The 15,083-nt window shown below is 50.8% G+C and overlaps 1 protein-coding gene across 3 annotated transcripts in view; it reads right to left on the reverse strand.

Annotated features, from left to right (window-relative positions):
• Window positions 1–15,083, reverse strand: part of CPNE5 (copine 5) — an 86,980-nt gene that overhangs the window by 48,208 nt on the left and 23,689 nt on the right. For all 3 annotated transcript variants that reach the window (XM_045543621.1, XM_045543620.1, XM_045543619.1), the window contains exons 4-6: window positions 3,414–3,517; window positions 1,618–1,657; window positions 1,338–1,414 (exon numbers count right to left, since the gene is read on the reverse strand). In XM_045543621.1, the coding sequence (XP_045399577.1) occupies window positions 1,338–1,414; window positions 1,618–1,657; window positions 3,414–3,517 (221 nt within the window). The remainder of the gene's footprint in view (window positions 1–1,337; window positions 1,415–1,617; window positions 1,658–3,413; window positions 3,518–15,083) is intronic.

Here is a 15,083-nt window from a genome sequence, read left to right on the forward strand (position 1 = left end):
CTCAACAAATGGTAGCTGTCAACGTTTTCTGGGAACCCAGAGAGGAGACCTTTCTGGGGCCCTGAAGTCACCACACAGTTACTGAGGGTCACAGGCAAGGGCCTGGGAGGGAGACTCCACACGACACCTCCCCACACACACACACACACACGCCACACGCCACACACACACATGCCACACACACACCATACCCCCAACACACACCACACACACATCACACACCACATACATACCCCACACCACACACCACACACACACACCACACGCACACACACACATGCCACACACACACACCACATACACACACACCACACACACACACCATACCCCCAACACAAACCACACACACCACACACCACACACACACCCCACACACATACCACAAACTGCACACACCACACACCACACATACCACATACACATATCACATACCACACACACACAACATACCACACCCACACCCACACACCACATACCCCACACAATCACACAGCACACACACATACCCCCCACATCCCACACACATACCACACACCACACACACCCCCATACCCTACAAACCGCACACACACCCCACACACTACACACACACACTGTAGCTACTGATCGTGGCAAAGGGACTGATGCCTAGCCCAGCCTGACCCCAGCTTCCTGACTGCTCTGCCCTGTGGCCTGGACGCTGTCCCAGTCTGCAGGCCTCTCTTTCCTGGGCCCTGGGTCCCTGGTGCTTCCTGAGAAATAGGTCCAAGAGAAGTCACCCGCACCGCCTGGCCAAGACACCCTCGGGCCCCACTGCGAGAAGCCTTGGAGTCCTCATCCCAGAGCCTGCTCAGGGCAATGGCTTTCCCCTAAAGTCACCTTAAGTTCCCACAGTGCAGACTGTCAGGGGCAGGGTGGGATGGGGAGGGCCTCACTGTACACGGCTCTGGCCTATAAGCTGTGAACAATCTAAGGAATGTGCTATATGAGTAGAGCCCTGGGTTCAAATTCCAGCTCTCCTACCTCCTAGCTGTGTGGCTGTGGGCAAGTCGCTTCTCCTCTCTGGGCTAGTTTCTTCCCCCCACACAATGATAAGGTCGGGTGGGAATGGACTAGATGGTGTCTCAGGCCTTCCCAAGAGCATGGGGCTCTAATAACCCAGCCGGGGTCCTTCCGAGATAACGAGGTTAGAGGCCCTGTCAGGGCAGGGCCCCTGGGGTCTCCTTATTCCTAGTTGCCCTGCAAATGCCCATCACAACTGCTCTGCCCCCACCCTGAGCCAGCCCTCAGCAGGGCAGGCCGGAAGTGGGCTGTCACTGGGGAAGCCACCCGGACAGGCCGTATCCCTCCACACTCACGTGAGGGGCTTCTCCAGGCGGCTCCCAGGGGACCCCACAATCTCTCCAAGGGTGCAGAAGGCCTGGCCCAGGAAATCCTGCATATCCAGGGGACAGAAAAGGCCAGTGTCACCCATTCTGCTCAGAGTTAGCCCACCTCCCCCATCGCCCGGCCCGGGAAGCGTGAGGGCTCTGAAATGCGGGGGTGCGGCATCAGACACGTGCTCCGTCACAGTGAAGCCCAGGGCCGACCTAGAGGGTGGCGTTCAAGAAACTTTATGGAACTGCTGGCAGAACTCACGTGTTTAGATAAATCAGGGCTCTTGGAGTCGACGTCGTATCTGCAGGAATACAGAGAGAGGTGAAGGGAGCTGCGGGTGGCCTACGCAACCCTGCCTGGGTCCTTGAGTTGAATTAGGGCCCTTGCTCCCCAAAACAGGCTCTAACATACTGGGTATTTCTACAAATAATGGCAGGAAGGCACAAAAGGAGACATCTGGGTGCTTGACGTGTTCTGTCTCTTGACCTGGGTGATGGTTACATGGGTGTAAACACATGTAAAAACGTTTTTCTCATGGAGTAGACTCTAAGATTTACACACTTTATTGTATATATGTTATACCTCATTAAAATTTGAAAAAATAGGCCGGGCACGGTGGCTCACGCCTGTAATCCTAGCACTCTGGGAGGCCGAGGCGGGCCGATCATTTGAGCTCACGAGTTCGAGACCAACCTGAGCAAGAGCAAGACCCCATCTCTACTAAAAATAGAAAGAAATTATATGGACAGCTAAAAATATATATAGAAAAAATTAGCCGGGCATGGTGGCACATGCCTGTAGTCCCAGCTACTCGGGAGGCTGAGGCAGGAGGATTGCTTGAGCCCAGGAATTTGAGGTTGCTGTGAGCTAGGCTGACGCCATGGCACTGTAGCCCGGGCAACAGAGTGAGACTCTGTCTCAAAAAAAAAAAAAATTTTTGAAAAAATAAACTAAATGAGCCCTGCCACCTCGGCTGGTTCACAGGCGGCTGAGCCACCTCCTTCACTCCCTGTTCCCATCTTCCCAGCCAGGGCGCGGCTGCCATGGAGCCCAATGCCTTTCCTTATCACTTCACCTTACCCCGGCCTACCCAGCTTGTCCTTGGGCCACTCAAGAGGGAGGGAGACAGTAACACCTTCACCTTGGCTGGCTGTGGGCAGGCTGACCCTGTAGCTGGGCTCCTCCCTCCCCCGCAGCCTGCTCACCTGGGGCCTGCTTCACCTGCAACGTTCCTCTAGCATCCCCGGCAGCCATGCCAGGCCCGCAGGGCTCCTGCTGAGGGGCAGTCATTCTCTTCCCAGCCCACCACGCTGAGCACTTTCCCGTTCCCAAATATCTCGAGGTGAGTTCTCTACAACGGCTGCATTGACTGTCCTCAGCCTCGGTTCCTCCCATCACTCCCTCCCAAGTCATTGCCTTCCATGGAATCTTTTCCTTCACTCTCTCAGGCCCCAAACCCCCTTCTTTCCCACTCTGTCCACCCTGCTCTGGGATGCAGACCTTTCTAACTGGCCCATACCCCATAAAAACAACACTACAAACTCCCCTCCTGTTCCCCAAGACCAAAATCTTGGGGAACGATCTGTAACACCAGGCCAGGGGCACTCCCCGCCTTCTGCTCCACACTAGATGCCTGAGCCCCATCAGCCAGGTTACTCCTACAGCAGGGGACACTGGGGGGCCCTCCTCAAAACACTTTGACAGGAGAGGTCAGTGGATCCCTCCTGGTGACCGGGGAGGAAAGGGCCCACAGAGGTAGAGCTGAGAGTTGGCCCCAGGATCTTCCCTCGGTGGACATTGCCCAAGGCCAGGCAGCTTGCCCAGTGCCTTCCTCTACTTACCTGGGACAAACTGGGGGGAGGTGCCTTTGCTCCATCTCCTGGTAAGGGTGGGGATGGACTTCAGCTAGTTGTCACTTTTATCCCAGGCTAACTGTATCTCAGCTCCTCCCCGCTTCCCTAGTAAGGGAAACTCCTGCCTCCACCACAGGGCCCACAGCCCCACCTCCCAGCACGGCTCCTCCCCCAGCTCCAGCTTCAGCTCCAGCTTCCACTTACAGGTCAAAGCGGAGGTTCTGCTTCTCCTCGAAGAAATAATCCACAATGAACTTGCGCACAAAGTCAGGATTGAGTGTGTTGTCGATGACTTCTGTGCGCCCAAACTGCAAGAGAAGATGGGGTGTGGGCCAGGCCAGGGAGGGGGGCATGGGAGGGCACTGGGCTCAGAGCCCCAAGGTCCGGCAGGTGGAAGCCCTGCCTTTCTGGGTTCTGAGCCCCGCCCCTCCCAATGGAGGCAGGAGCTCCCCCATGTAACAATGGAATCCATGCACGGCGTGGTCCAGCCCACGTCAGCTTTATCCTCCCTTTATCTACGCACCACTCACTCCACTCGAGCTGCTTGTCTTGACACCTGAGCAGGCCCTCACTTTCCTGCCTCGCTGCCTCTGCCTATGCCAAGCCCTTCTCTGCCACTGGCATGTCCTCCGTTCCTTCAAGGCCCATGATAAATGCCACCTCTTCCAGGAAACCTTCCTGATTCCTCCAATAGTTTTATTTCTCTGAACCTCCACTGAACTTGTGCTCACCACTATGACCACCGTTCTTCTCTGATTCCAAAATTAGGTGTGTACTTGTCTGATGCCCCACAAGGGCATGGCAAGGGCAGAGGCAGGGACTGCTGGTGACAGCCTCCAAAAAGATCCCCGCTGTCAGGGTGGGAATGCGTAGAGTGGGCTGAGAGAGAATTTTTGACATAAAGATTAGGATAGGTTTTAAAGAAAGAAGTTTATTTTACGTTTTAAGAGAGGAGAGGGCATGGCATGAAAGACAGGAAGAAAAGGTGTCGCTCCCGAGGGTGAAGGGTTTGGGCCTTTTATTGGGGTTATAAAGGGTAAAAAAAGTAGCTATTGTTGTGAAGTGATAACTGTGAGGGAGGGTCACAGTTCAGTGCTCTTCAAGGCTGTGAAAACAAACTCTTAAAGACAACAAGTTAAGCCTCAGGTGGTTAAGCAAACAAGGGGCAGTTGTGTGCTGTGATATTTTTCTCCTTTTTTCTCTGTAACTAGTTCATCAGCAGTGCCATCCTTTCACCCACCTTTTCGCATTCATCCCCTGTGTAATCACCTCCTCTTGAATGTGGGCTGGACCTAGGGACACACTTCTAGTGAACAGAATATTGCGCAGGTCATAGGCCATCACTTCCAAGATCATGTTATAAACAACTATGACTTCCATCTCGGACGCCCTCTGTTGCCCTGTCTTGCTTGCCCACGTTGGCGAAGCCAGCCGCCATGTCATGAGCTACCTTGTGGAGAGGATGGCAAGGAAACGAGGGAGGCCTCAGGCCAACAGCCAGGGAGGAAGAGCGGCTGTCAGCCCGCCCACAAGAAACAGAATCCTGCCAACAACCACTGAGTGAGCTTGAAAGCAAATCGTGCCCACTTGAACCTTGAGATGACTGAGGCCCTGACTGACGCCTTCACTGAGGCGTGTGAGAGACCCTGAGCCAGAGGACCCAGCAAAGCTGCACCCAGATTCCTGACCCTGCTGTTTAAAGGTTCAAGGCTAATTTGTTACTCAGCAGTAGCTAACTAATGCAGAGACTTAATTTTCTTGGTTTCCCTTGCAACAGATACTCTAGAATTTTGTTCACAATGGGTACTAAATAACTGAATCCCATTAAACTGCTCAAATTACTTTAGGCAAGTCACTTGGGCATCAGCATCACCTGGAAGACTTGTTAAAACACAGATTGTAGGCCTCACTCCCAGAGGTTCTGATTCAGCAGGTCCAGAGTGGGGCCTGAGAATCTGCATTTTAAAAGTCCCCAGGTTGGCTGGGCATGGTGGCTCACGCCTGTAATCCTAGCACTCTGGGAGGCCGAGGCGGGAGGATCACTTGAGCTCAGCAGTTTGAGACCAGCCTGGGCAAGAGTGAGACCCCGTCTCTACTAAAAATAAAAAAATTAGCTGGGCATGGTGGTGTACACCTATAGTCCCAGCTACTCGGGAGGGTGAGTGAGGAGGATGGCTTGAGCCCAGGAATTTGAGGATGCAGTGAGCTATGATGACAACACTGCACTCTACCCGGAGTGATTGAGTGAGACTCTGTTTCAAAAAATAAAAATAAATAAATAAATAAATAAAAGTCCCCAGGTGATGCCACTGCTGCTGGTCCAGGGACCCCACTTTGAGCACCGCTGGATCAGACTGTGGTCCACTGGGCTCCAAGTTCCCTGGAGGCTTCCCGTGCCATGGAGGAGGGCAGAGTGGGTATGACTTCAGGCCAACAATTCCATCAAAACAGTTCTCTTTTGTATCCATTCAATACACAGACATTTTTGGCAAGATTTTGTTTCAAAACAGGGACATGAAGCTAAAAGGTAAAGTATAAAACAGTGCAGCTACAATAGAATATTATTCAGCCTTAAAAAGGAAGGAAATCCTGACACACGCTACAACATGGATGAAGCTTGAGGACATTGTGCTGCGTGAAATAAGCCAGTCACAACAGAACAGATAACATATGAGTCTACTTACACGAGGTATCTAAAGTAGCCAAATTCACAGAAGCAGAGAGTAGAATGGCGGCTACCAGGGGACAGGTGGAGGGGGAAAGGGGAGTTGTTTAACGAGTACAGAGTGTCAGTTTTGCAAGATGAAAAAGTTCTAGAGACCTGTTTCACAACAAAGCAAATATATTTGTAACTCTGCTGACCTGTGCACTTAAAAATGGTTACGATGGTAAATTTTATGTTATGTGGGTTTTTTTTTTAAACCATAATTTAAAAACAAAAAAGCAAACCCTGGCCGGGCGAGGTGGCTCACGCCTGTAATCCTAGCACTCTGGGAGGCCGAGGCCGGTGGATTGCTCGAGGTCAGGAGTTCGAGACCAGCCTGAGCAAGAGCAAGACCCCGTCTCTACTAAAAATAGAAAGAAATTATTTGGACAGCTAAAAATATATTTAGAAAAAAATTAGCCCAGCACAGTGGCACATGCCTGTAGTCCCAGCTACTCAGGAGGCTGAGGCAGAAGGATTGCTTGAGCCCAGGAGTCTGAGGTTGCTGTGAGCTAGGCTGATGCAACGGCACTCTAGCCCGGGCAAAAGAGTGAGACTCTGTCTCAAAAAAAAAAAAGCAAACCCCACTGCACTGTATGCCCCATGAAGTCAGGGGCCCTGTTCATTATAATGTCCCCAGAGTCTCAAAATGAGTAAGACAGGCGGGTGCAAAACAAAACATTTTAAATAGATCATTAATCTCTCTTAATACATTAGCATGCTTTTTTTTTTTTATTTGGGAAGTAATTGCCGAAATAAATAATTAGTCCTGAGTATCAGCCTTCCTTGAAGGGGCCCTGCAGTCCAGGAAAATGCCAGCACGCGGGCCCCTCCCACATGTGGTGGGCATCACCCTGGGTCCCCTTCTATACTGAATTAAGTTAGAACTTGCAAAAGGAACCTCCCACTCAGGCAGCATGGGGTCACCCGAGGAGCACTGGACCTGGAGTCTTCTTGTCCCTCACCTCTCATCAAATTAACCTCTTGTTCCAGTCAATCCCATCTGCCAAACACCTCACCTATCCCCACCTCCTCTGCTGTGGCCTCGGTCGGGCCTCATCATTTTCTCACCTCAACCACTGTGACAGCCTCCTAGTGGGTCCCCCACATGGGACAATTCCTAACGCTTGAGGCCTCAGCACCCTGGAAGACCTGCTCTCAGGCTCCCCACCCCTCCCTGTGCACCCATCACCCCCCTGCTGATACTGACCCACTGAGTCTCTTTCTACCCCTTTGGACTGTGAGCTTCCCAAGCAGCAGGAGAGCCCAAGTTCTCTGCATCGTTGCAGCCCAGGACCTGACACAGTGTTTAACAGTCACAGGCTCACAGTCTCGGATGGTAACAGCTAACGTTTATTGAGCACATACAATGCACCAGGAATGGTTTTAAACACTGTGTGCCATACTACTATGCAATGCTTTTGTGTTAGGCTTCCCCATTTAACAGATGAGAAAATGGAAGCACAGAAAAATTTAATTTGTCCAAGGTCACGTAGAAAAATTTAATTTGTCCAAGGTCACGTGGCTAATAATCACCGACTTCAAGGCACAAGCCAGGCACGGGCTCACGCTCTCTAACCTGTGGTGTGCCACGCCTAAGATTGGGAGGGCAAGGACTGCCTGCTGCTTCTGCTCACTGCTACCAGCGACTGGTATACAGTAGGTACTCATGGATTGTTGAATGAATTGAGGCTGGGTGAGGAAATGGATGAATGGTTTTAAGTCCCAATTTCATCACAAGCTCACTGTGTGATTTGATCAGAGCCTTTCAGAGCCAGTTTTCCATCAGAAGATGGGGAATACTACTACTTGTCATCATTCAAAAGTCATCATTCAATTCAGTTCAATTATTAATTTAGCAGTGTTTCAGCACTTATTGTAGGCCAGGGCAGCGCGATTGGTACTGAGCTATAAAAATAAAAGAACATGAACACTGTACTTCAAGAATTCTCCATCACAGGTGGGAAGACTCATAAGCAAATAACTACAGTATAGTGCTGTGGTCCCCAACCCCTGGGCCGCGGCCCAGTACCAGTCTGTGGCCTGGTGGGAACTGGGCTGCGTGGCTCCCTCCTGTCCCCCCACCGCCTCCTGTGGAAAAACTGTCTTCCATGTCAAAATGTCGGGGACTGCTGATATAGTGAGATAACAGTGATAAAAGGGCTACATACCAAGGTCTATGGCAGGGCCTCACCCTGACTGCATATTAGAATCCCTGGGGAAGTGTGAAAGACACAGAAGTGGACAAAAAGGCAGATTACAGGGTGTCCTGTTTAACATACCGGTCCAGGTATCTGATTCCATAGGCGTCTGAACCTTTTACGACCTTTGGGCTACTTCACAACTCTGTAAATTTTACAAAGCACAGAGTGATGCAAATGATGCTCATATTAATGCATAGAGATACAAAAGAATTTTGTGCAATGGAATACAATTGGTTATTACTCTGTGGTCATTGACCAATTTCGCGTCTATTTGTAACTTCATTCCAGCATTCCTGATTGCCTATATGTGAATTATTTGGACTGACTGTAACATCTTACTGATTTCCTCAATTAACAAGTTAAATCTTTGTCATGTGTTCATTTTATATTTGTATGGGAGTTATGATTTTACCTTTTAAAAAAATATATACTTTAACAGGTGCTTTTTAAAAATACCCATGTTCCAGCCCCACCACAGACCAATTAAATCCAAATCTCAGTGGGTAGGGCCTAAACAACTGTGCTTTTTTAAAGTTCCCTAGGTGCTTCTAATGTGCAGATGGAGTTGAGAACCACAAATGAATGGAAATACAGAAGGAGGAAGAAAGAAAACTAACATTTACTGAGCCCCTACTGAATGCTCACTCGGTCAAATGGATCATTAAGTTATCTCATTCAACTCTACCAAAATCCTATGAGTTACTGCTTACTGTGCAAGTGAGGAAACTGAGAATCAGAGTGGTTAAGTAACTTGCCCAAGGTCACACAACTAGGCAGAGCCAGGATCTAAACCCAGGTATGTAGAACTCCAAAGCCCATTATATTTTTACCTCATCTAACTGCAAGGAATCATTAAGCATTATGAAAATCAAATAAAGATGAGGTTTACTCCACAAGCATTTGTAGAAGGCCCACTATGCACAAGGCAAGTTGAGTAAGACTGGGCTCCCGTCCCACCCCTTGAATTTGACAGCAATCTTAGGATGTATGACCCTTGTTCCAAAAGAGTTCCTGCCTTCTCTTCCTCCGCTTTAATTCTTAATACTTCCTGTCTTCAGACAAAAGAAAAATGTCTCCTAATAGCTTTTCTACAGAATATTCCAGGAAAACACCCAGATTTGAGAGAATCCTCCCTCAGAGAAGGGGCCTACCTCCTCCTCCGTACACTGCCCTCCTCCTCTAACTCGGAACCCCCCCTGGCAGGATCTGCGATAACCCAGCCCAGGAGGAGAAGCGCGCCTTTGTGCAGTCTCCCTCCCCACGCCACTCCCAGTGTAGACGCCAAGGAGAACACCCATTAGGGAAGATGACAAGGCTGCTTTCAAAATGGCACTTGAAGCTTGAGTAGAGGGGAATTCCCTAGAGATTGATCTCTGAGAAGAAAATGGAGTTCCCCTGGAAACAGGACAGGGCGGGGGACTCCAGCGTCTCCCAGAGCAGGAAAGGGGGCAAGGCAGCCAGGCGGGCAGTGATGGATTACCAGGACTCAGAGGTAATTAACATGCACATATCACAAACAAGCGGGCAATCTGCAAACCTGGGACTCACTAAAGATGTTTTATAGCCTTCATTACTTGGACTAATAACAAAGGGAAAAAAGTGCTAAAACTTGGATTTTAAAATCTGGGAAGCCACCAGGTCCCTGTCAGGCCCAATTTACACCCCTATTAACGATGGCAGGAATGCAGCTCAACTGATGTTTTAAAAATAATCAATTTGGCTGCTGTATTTCATTCTACAGACTTTTCAAGCCAGAAGGGACTTGGGGAGATGCGATATTAGCACCCAAGCACTGGGAACCACAAGAAGGCATGCAATCTAACTGCTGAGCGGCAAATCCTGCCTGGGGAGAAAGGCGAGGGTAGTTAACCCCTCACCACTCATAATCCAGAGCCCAGCCAACGCTGTTCACTCTGCCAGCGCCCCGGTGTGCCTGTCCACGCTTCCGGTCCATCCTGAACGCTGATGTCCACGCTCTGAGCGCTGAGGAGGCAGGGAAGGGGAGTCCTCACACTGCTCATAGTCTGGAACACAGGCCACCAAGCACTGGTAAACACAGGAATTCTGGCTAACAAAGGCCGAGGAAAGCCCAGAAACCTGCACGCGGAATGTGACGCGGAGAGCCCTAGAGAACTGCTAGAGAAGGTGGGCAAGTGTGGCCGGGGCAGGTTGGGGTGTGAAAATTGGGAAGGAGGCTGAGTGATCAGGAAGGTGACAGGGGGACCTCCCTGACCCCAGGGGCTGGCACAGCTTCCTACGTGGGGTAGGAGGAAAGAGAAAGTACAAATGAGATGGAAGCCAGGAAATTAGAGTATTTACCCTCTGAAATGCTCTCTTCTTATCTCTGGCAACAAAAGCCAGAGGAAAATGTTCCTGATATGCCACAAAAGATGTTCCCCAGGCCTCCTAAAACCTTTGTGACTAAGCCCCAAGAATATCAATTAAGCAGCATTAATTACATGTCATCAATTCCAGTGAGACCCTCAAAGGGGAGGCAGACTTGAAACTTCTTTGAAGACTAAATTAAGTGACTCCCAGGGGCTCTGTTACTCATAGGAGTTGGGATTTACGGGGGCAGGTGGGCACCCTTGGTGGAGAACCCAGGTCAGACAGGCAAGGGCTTCCTGCCCCACGTCCTACTAGGAGGCCTCAGTCAAGACACGGGCCTCCCAACCTGTGGGGTCACGGGGCTGGCAATTAGGCCTGGACTGATTTGGAGGCTGGTGAGTCCCTGCTGCTGCCCCCCCACCCCAGCTCCAATCCCTGTCTTACAGGACATTGTTTCCCTTTGAACAGCAGCACTCTGGTTTCCTTGCCCATGTGGCCGATAGAGGCACTGGCAGACGGGAGACGGGAGAGAGACGTTGGGGACTTCCGTTGCCTGCCCAGCCTCAGCAACACGCTTCCGGAAAGGACCGCTTCCCTCCAGGGCCACGGCTCCAGGCAGGCCCCCCTCGCACTCACAGACAGCAGCACTGCCTGCTCCCAGCGGCCGCGAGCCCAGGTGGTAACAACTCCCTGCTATTGCTAGTCCCCAGGTGCTGCACTACCCCTTGTGGATTTCCCCAACCTCACTATACCTCTGGAAGAAATTCCTTCATTAAAATCTCTCCAGTTAAACCCTCTGAGTAGCGTTCTCTTTCCTGCTGGGACCCTGACTGATATACTTTCTCTCTCACAAACACGTTCACACACATACAATGTCCAACTCAATTGAACATAAACTAAGAACAGTCCCCGCCTCCACCCCATTCTGCTCAGATTCCACTGTGTAACATTCATGCCACCAACAAAGTGTATGACTCCTGCTCATGCAGCCAAGATACCAATGTCCTGTGACAGCCCCCTGGGATGCAGGGTCTCAGCACTGCTGTCCCACCTAAGGGCTTCAGTAGCAACTCTCAGGGGCCAGGGCCTCTCCCTAACCTCCTCCACATTGTAGAAAGTGGCCATCCAACCACACAGGTGCCAGAGGGAGGGCCAGGTAGGGAAGGACAATTGCTAAATCAGAGTCAGGGCCTGAGGCTCCTAACCTGAGCTTTAAGTGGGATTGTGACCCCCTGAAATTGAATGCAAATGTCTGTCTGTACATGTCTGCATTTTCTGCGGAGAGGAGCCAGGGTTTTTATTACTTACTCAAAGAGAAGCATGTCTTCAAAAAGCTTTAAGAACCACTGATTCTAGCTTTGAAGGCAGATCTTAGGGTTTCACACATAAAATAGTAAAGTGAAGTAGTTAATCACACAGAGTCTGGGGCCAGGCTTCCTGGCTTTAAATTTTGACTCGATGCTCATGGGCTGTGTGACCTTGGGCAAGTTCCTTTACCTCTCTGTGCTTCAGTTTCCTCTTCTGTGAAATGAGAATGACAATTTATCCACACGGTACAGGGCTACTGGAGGCTTAAATGATTTAATTTACACAATATACTTAGAAGACCACCTGGGACACAAAATGTGCTCTGTAAATTAGTGATTCTACACTCTGGTTCTTTCTAAATCCCTAACTCTGGCCCAGCCACCCAGGAAGTATGTATCTCCCAAATCTCTGAACTCAGCCTTGTCTCTAAGATGCTCCCGGTCGTAACCGGGACATGTGCTGCTCAGCTCCTACTCTTTCCTGCTCACCTTCCGTGCCTGAGAAGGCTTCTGTCCTCCATCAAAGAAGTCGCCTGTGCTTGAGACAACCCCTGGGAGGATGCACTCCCCATTGCTAAAACAGCAAATCATTCCTTCCTCCAGGGGAAGGGTAGAAGGGAATGTGCAAGAAGCGCTATACAGAGCGTCCGCTGCGGAGTTGGTCTTCAGTATTGATAGTCATGCTCAGGTAGCCCTACTGTGTGGCGGCACTAAGTGTTCTCCATACATTAATTAATTTAATCTTGATGAGGCAGTATCATCGAGTACTTGAATAGCACTTAGGATGCAGTACTATTATTATTCTCCCATTTTACAGATAAGTAGACTAAGATAAGGCTCAAAGAGATTAAGGGACTTGCCCAAGGTCACACTTGCCCTACCACACAGGTGGTAGGAACAGGATTTGAAGCCAGGCAGGCTGGTTCCAAATCAGTAAGGAGTTGATATAGTCACTAACCGATAAGATGTTAATACTGTGAGTGAGGCTGGAACTGTCTTCAGGCCTGTAGCTCCCTAGCCCCTGGCCCAACTCTGAACTGCTTCAGTGCTTACTGTCCCTGCTGCCTGGCTAACTCTTCCTGTGGGTCTGGGTGGTCCCGTAGGTCAGGTCATACAGGTGAGTGTCCCTGACCTATACCTCTACCCGCCCCCAATCCCCACCTCCAGCCCCTACACACATACACACACACACACACACACCAGTCCTGGGCCTTCCTGTGATTTCCATTAAAAACTGTTGATTAACAAGTTGACATAGAGCTGGGTGCAGCGGCTCATACCCGTAGTCTCAGCTACATGGGAGGCTGAGGCAGGTGGATCACCTGAGCCCAGGAGTTCCAGGTTACAGTGAGCTGTGATCACACCACTGCACCCCAGCCTGGGTGACAGAGTGAGACCTTGCCTCTCAAATGAAACAAAACAAAAACAAAAATCCAAAACCAAAAAAGAAAAACTCAAGTTGATGCATAGGACCTGATTTCAGAGCTGGAAGGAACCAAATCCTCTCAATTAACCAGTGAGAAAACAAAGGCAGGGAAGTGTGGGGCTGGTGTGTTCAGAGTAGTCACAGCCAGTTCGGAAACGGGCGTGACGGGAGCCCAGGGCAGGGGGCTCCCAGCCCCGAGCAGTGCCTGAGTCACCCAGAAGCCCGTTGCCGCCCCTCATGCAGTTTCCTTCTTTCATCAAATCCTCCTCCTCCTTCCACTTTGTATCGTGATTTCTCATCTTCAAAACACTTCCACACATCCGTGATCTCATTTAACCCCCCAGTGACCCTATGGAGATATTATCATCATCCCCATTTTACAGATGAAGGGACGGAGCTCCGGGAAGCCAGTGGGGCCCTCCCAGAGGCGCCCAGCCGTGGGCAAGGGAGGACAAGGGCCCAGGAGTGGCGAAGGCACAGCCCCTGCGGTGCTCGCGGGCCCCTGCCTGGATAACGAGTGGGTGGCTGTCTGCAAGCCTTCACAATCTTAAGGGCCCTTGATTTAGGCAGCTCTTGCCTTTTTACAAATTACAGCTGGATGGAGCTTCGGAGACAGCCCCCAGCTGCCAAGCTCCGGTGGCTGTGCCGCGGGGACAGGAGGCTGGAGCTGACACAGTGCCCTCTACCTCGCAACCTGCTCACCCTTCCCAGCCATAGCTCCCCCCAGAATTTTCATATTTTATTCATGGCTCCTTAATTGGGGATTCTAAAAGCCTTGCTGCAGAGCCCAGCCCTGGCCCCTCATGAATCACGTTCACCAGGATTAAAATTAGAGGTCAGAAAGCTACGTGACTCAAACAGAAACAGAGAGAGGGAATGCGCTTCCCAAGGTTGGCCTGGGAACAGGAGCCGGGTGGGCTCCCAGCTGCTGGGGAGAATGGCCTGACATCTGGGCACAGGAGGGGGGCACGAAGGATCTGGCTGTGCCAGACCTGCCACCACCTCAGGTCTGGAAAGTTCTCTCAGGTTATCTCACTGGAGGAGTCCAAGTTCTGGGGTTACCCCCTCTTCGTACAGTGAGGGAAACCAGGCCCAGAGACAGGAAAGGGGCTTGCCTAAAGTCACTCGGCGTGAGCCATGAGGTCTCACCTTGTGTTTCTTTGGCCTGGTGACCTCCCAGACCGTTTCCTGCTTTGTTAAGGCCTCCAGGTGAGGAAGGGCAGGGTGGAGATGGGGCCTGAGTGAGGGGACCCCACGCTCTAAAGGCCTCCCTGGTTCTCACCCTAGAAGCTCCCTATCTAGCCTCAGAAGCCAGCAGTGGGCTATAAAACTTTACCAAGCCTATAAAGAAAGACTTCCTGCCAAAAAGCTTAGTTCCTAATTAGCCATTGTTCCAGATAATCTGTTAAATCGGCCCAGATCCTGAGGGAATGGCTTTCTTCCCAACAAGCCTGGCTGCCAAGCTGCCAGCAAAACACCTTCTACCACCCTATTTCCCCCACCCCAAGCCCCCAGACCTGGGTCTGGCTGTAGGGGGTGGGTAGAAGCCTGAGCAAGCCCTACCCTAAGGGCAGCCAAGCATCATTGTCATCATCATCGAGGGCCCTGGGACCACCTGTCTCCCAGCTCACCCCAAAATATCTATAGCTCCTACCAAATGACATCATAATGTCTGAATGCCAGTCAGTGGTTCCTTCCTCCAGGTAAAGCACTGGTTTCTCACTTAGGGTTTTTTACAATAGTGTTTTCTGCACACCAGGCACTTTACATGAATTAGCTCATTTAATCCTCACAGCAGGCTTGCGAGCCTAAGCACTTGCCCAAGACCCCCAGCTGGGCAGGTGGTGGGCCCATGTTTGGACTTGACTTTGGAGCTCATGTCCTCAACAGCTCAGCCACAACCGT

The sequence above is a fragment of the Lemur catta genome, chromosome 2 (assembly GCF_020740605.2).
Source record: "Lemur catta isolate mLemCat1 chromosome 2, mLemCat1.pri, whole genome shotgun sequence".
NCBI lineage: Eukaryota > Metazoa > Chordata > Mammalia > Primates > Lemuridae > Lemur > Lemur catta.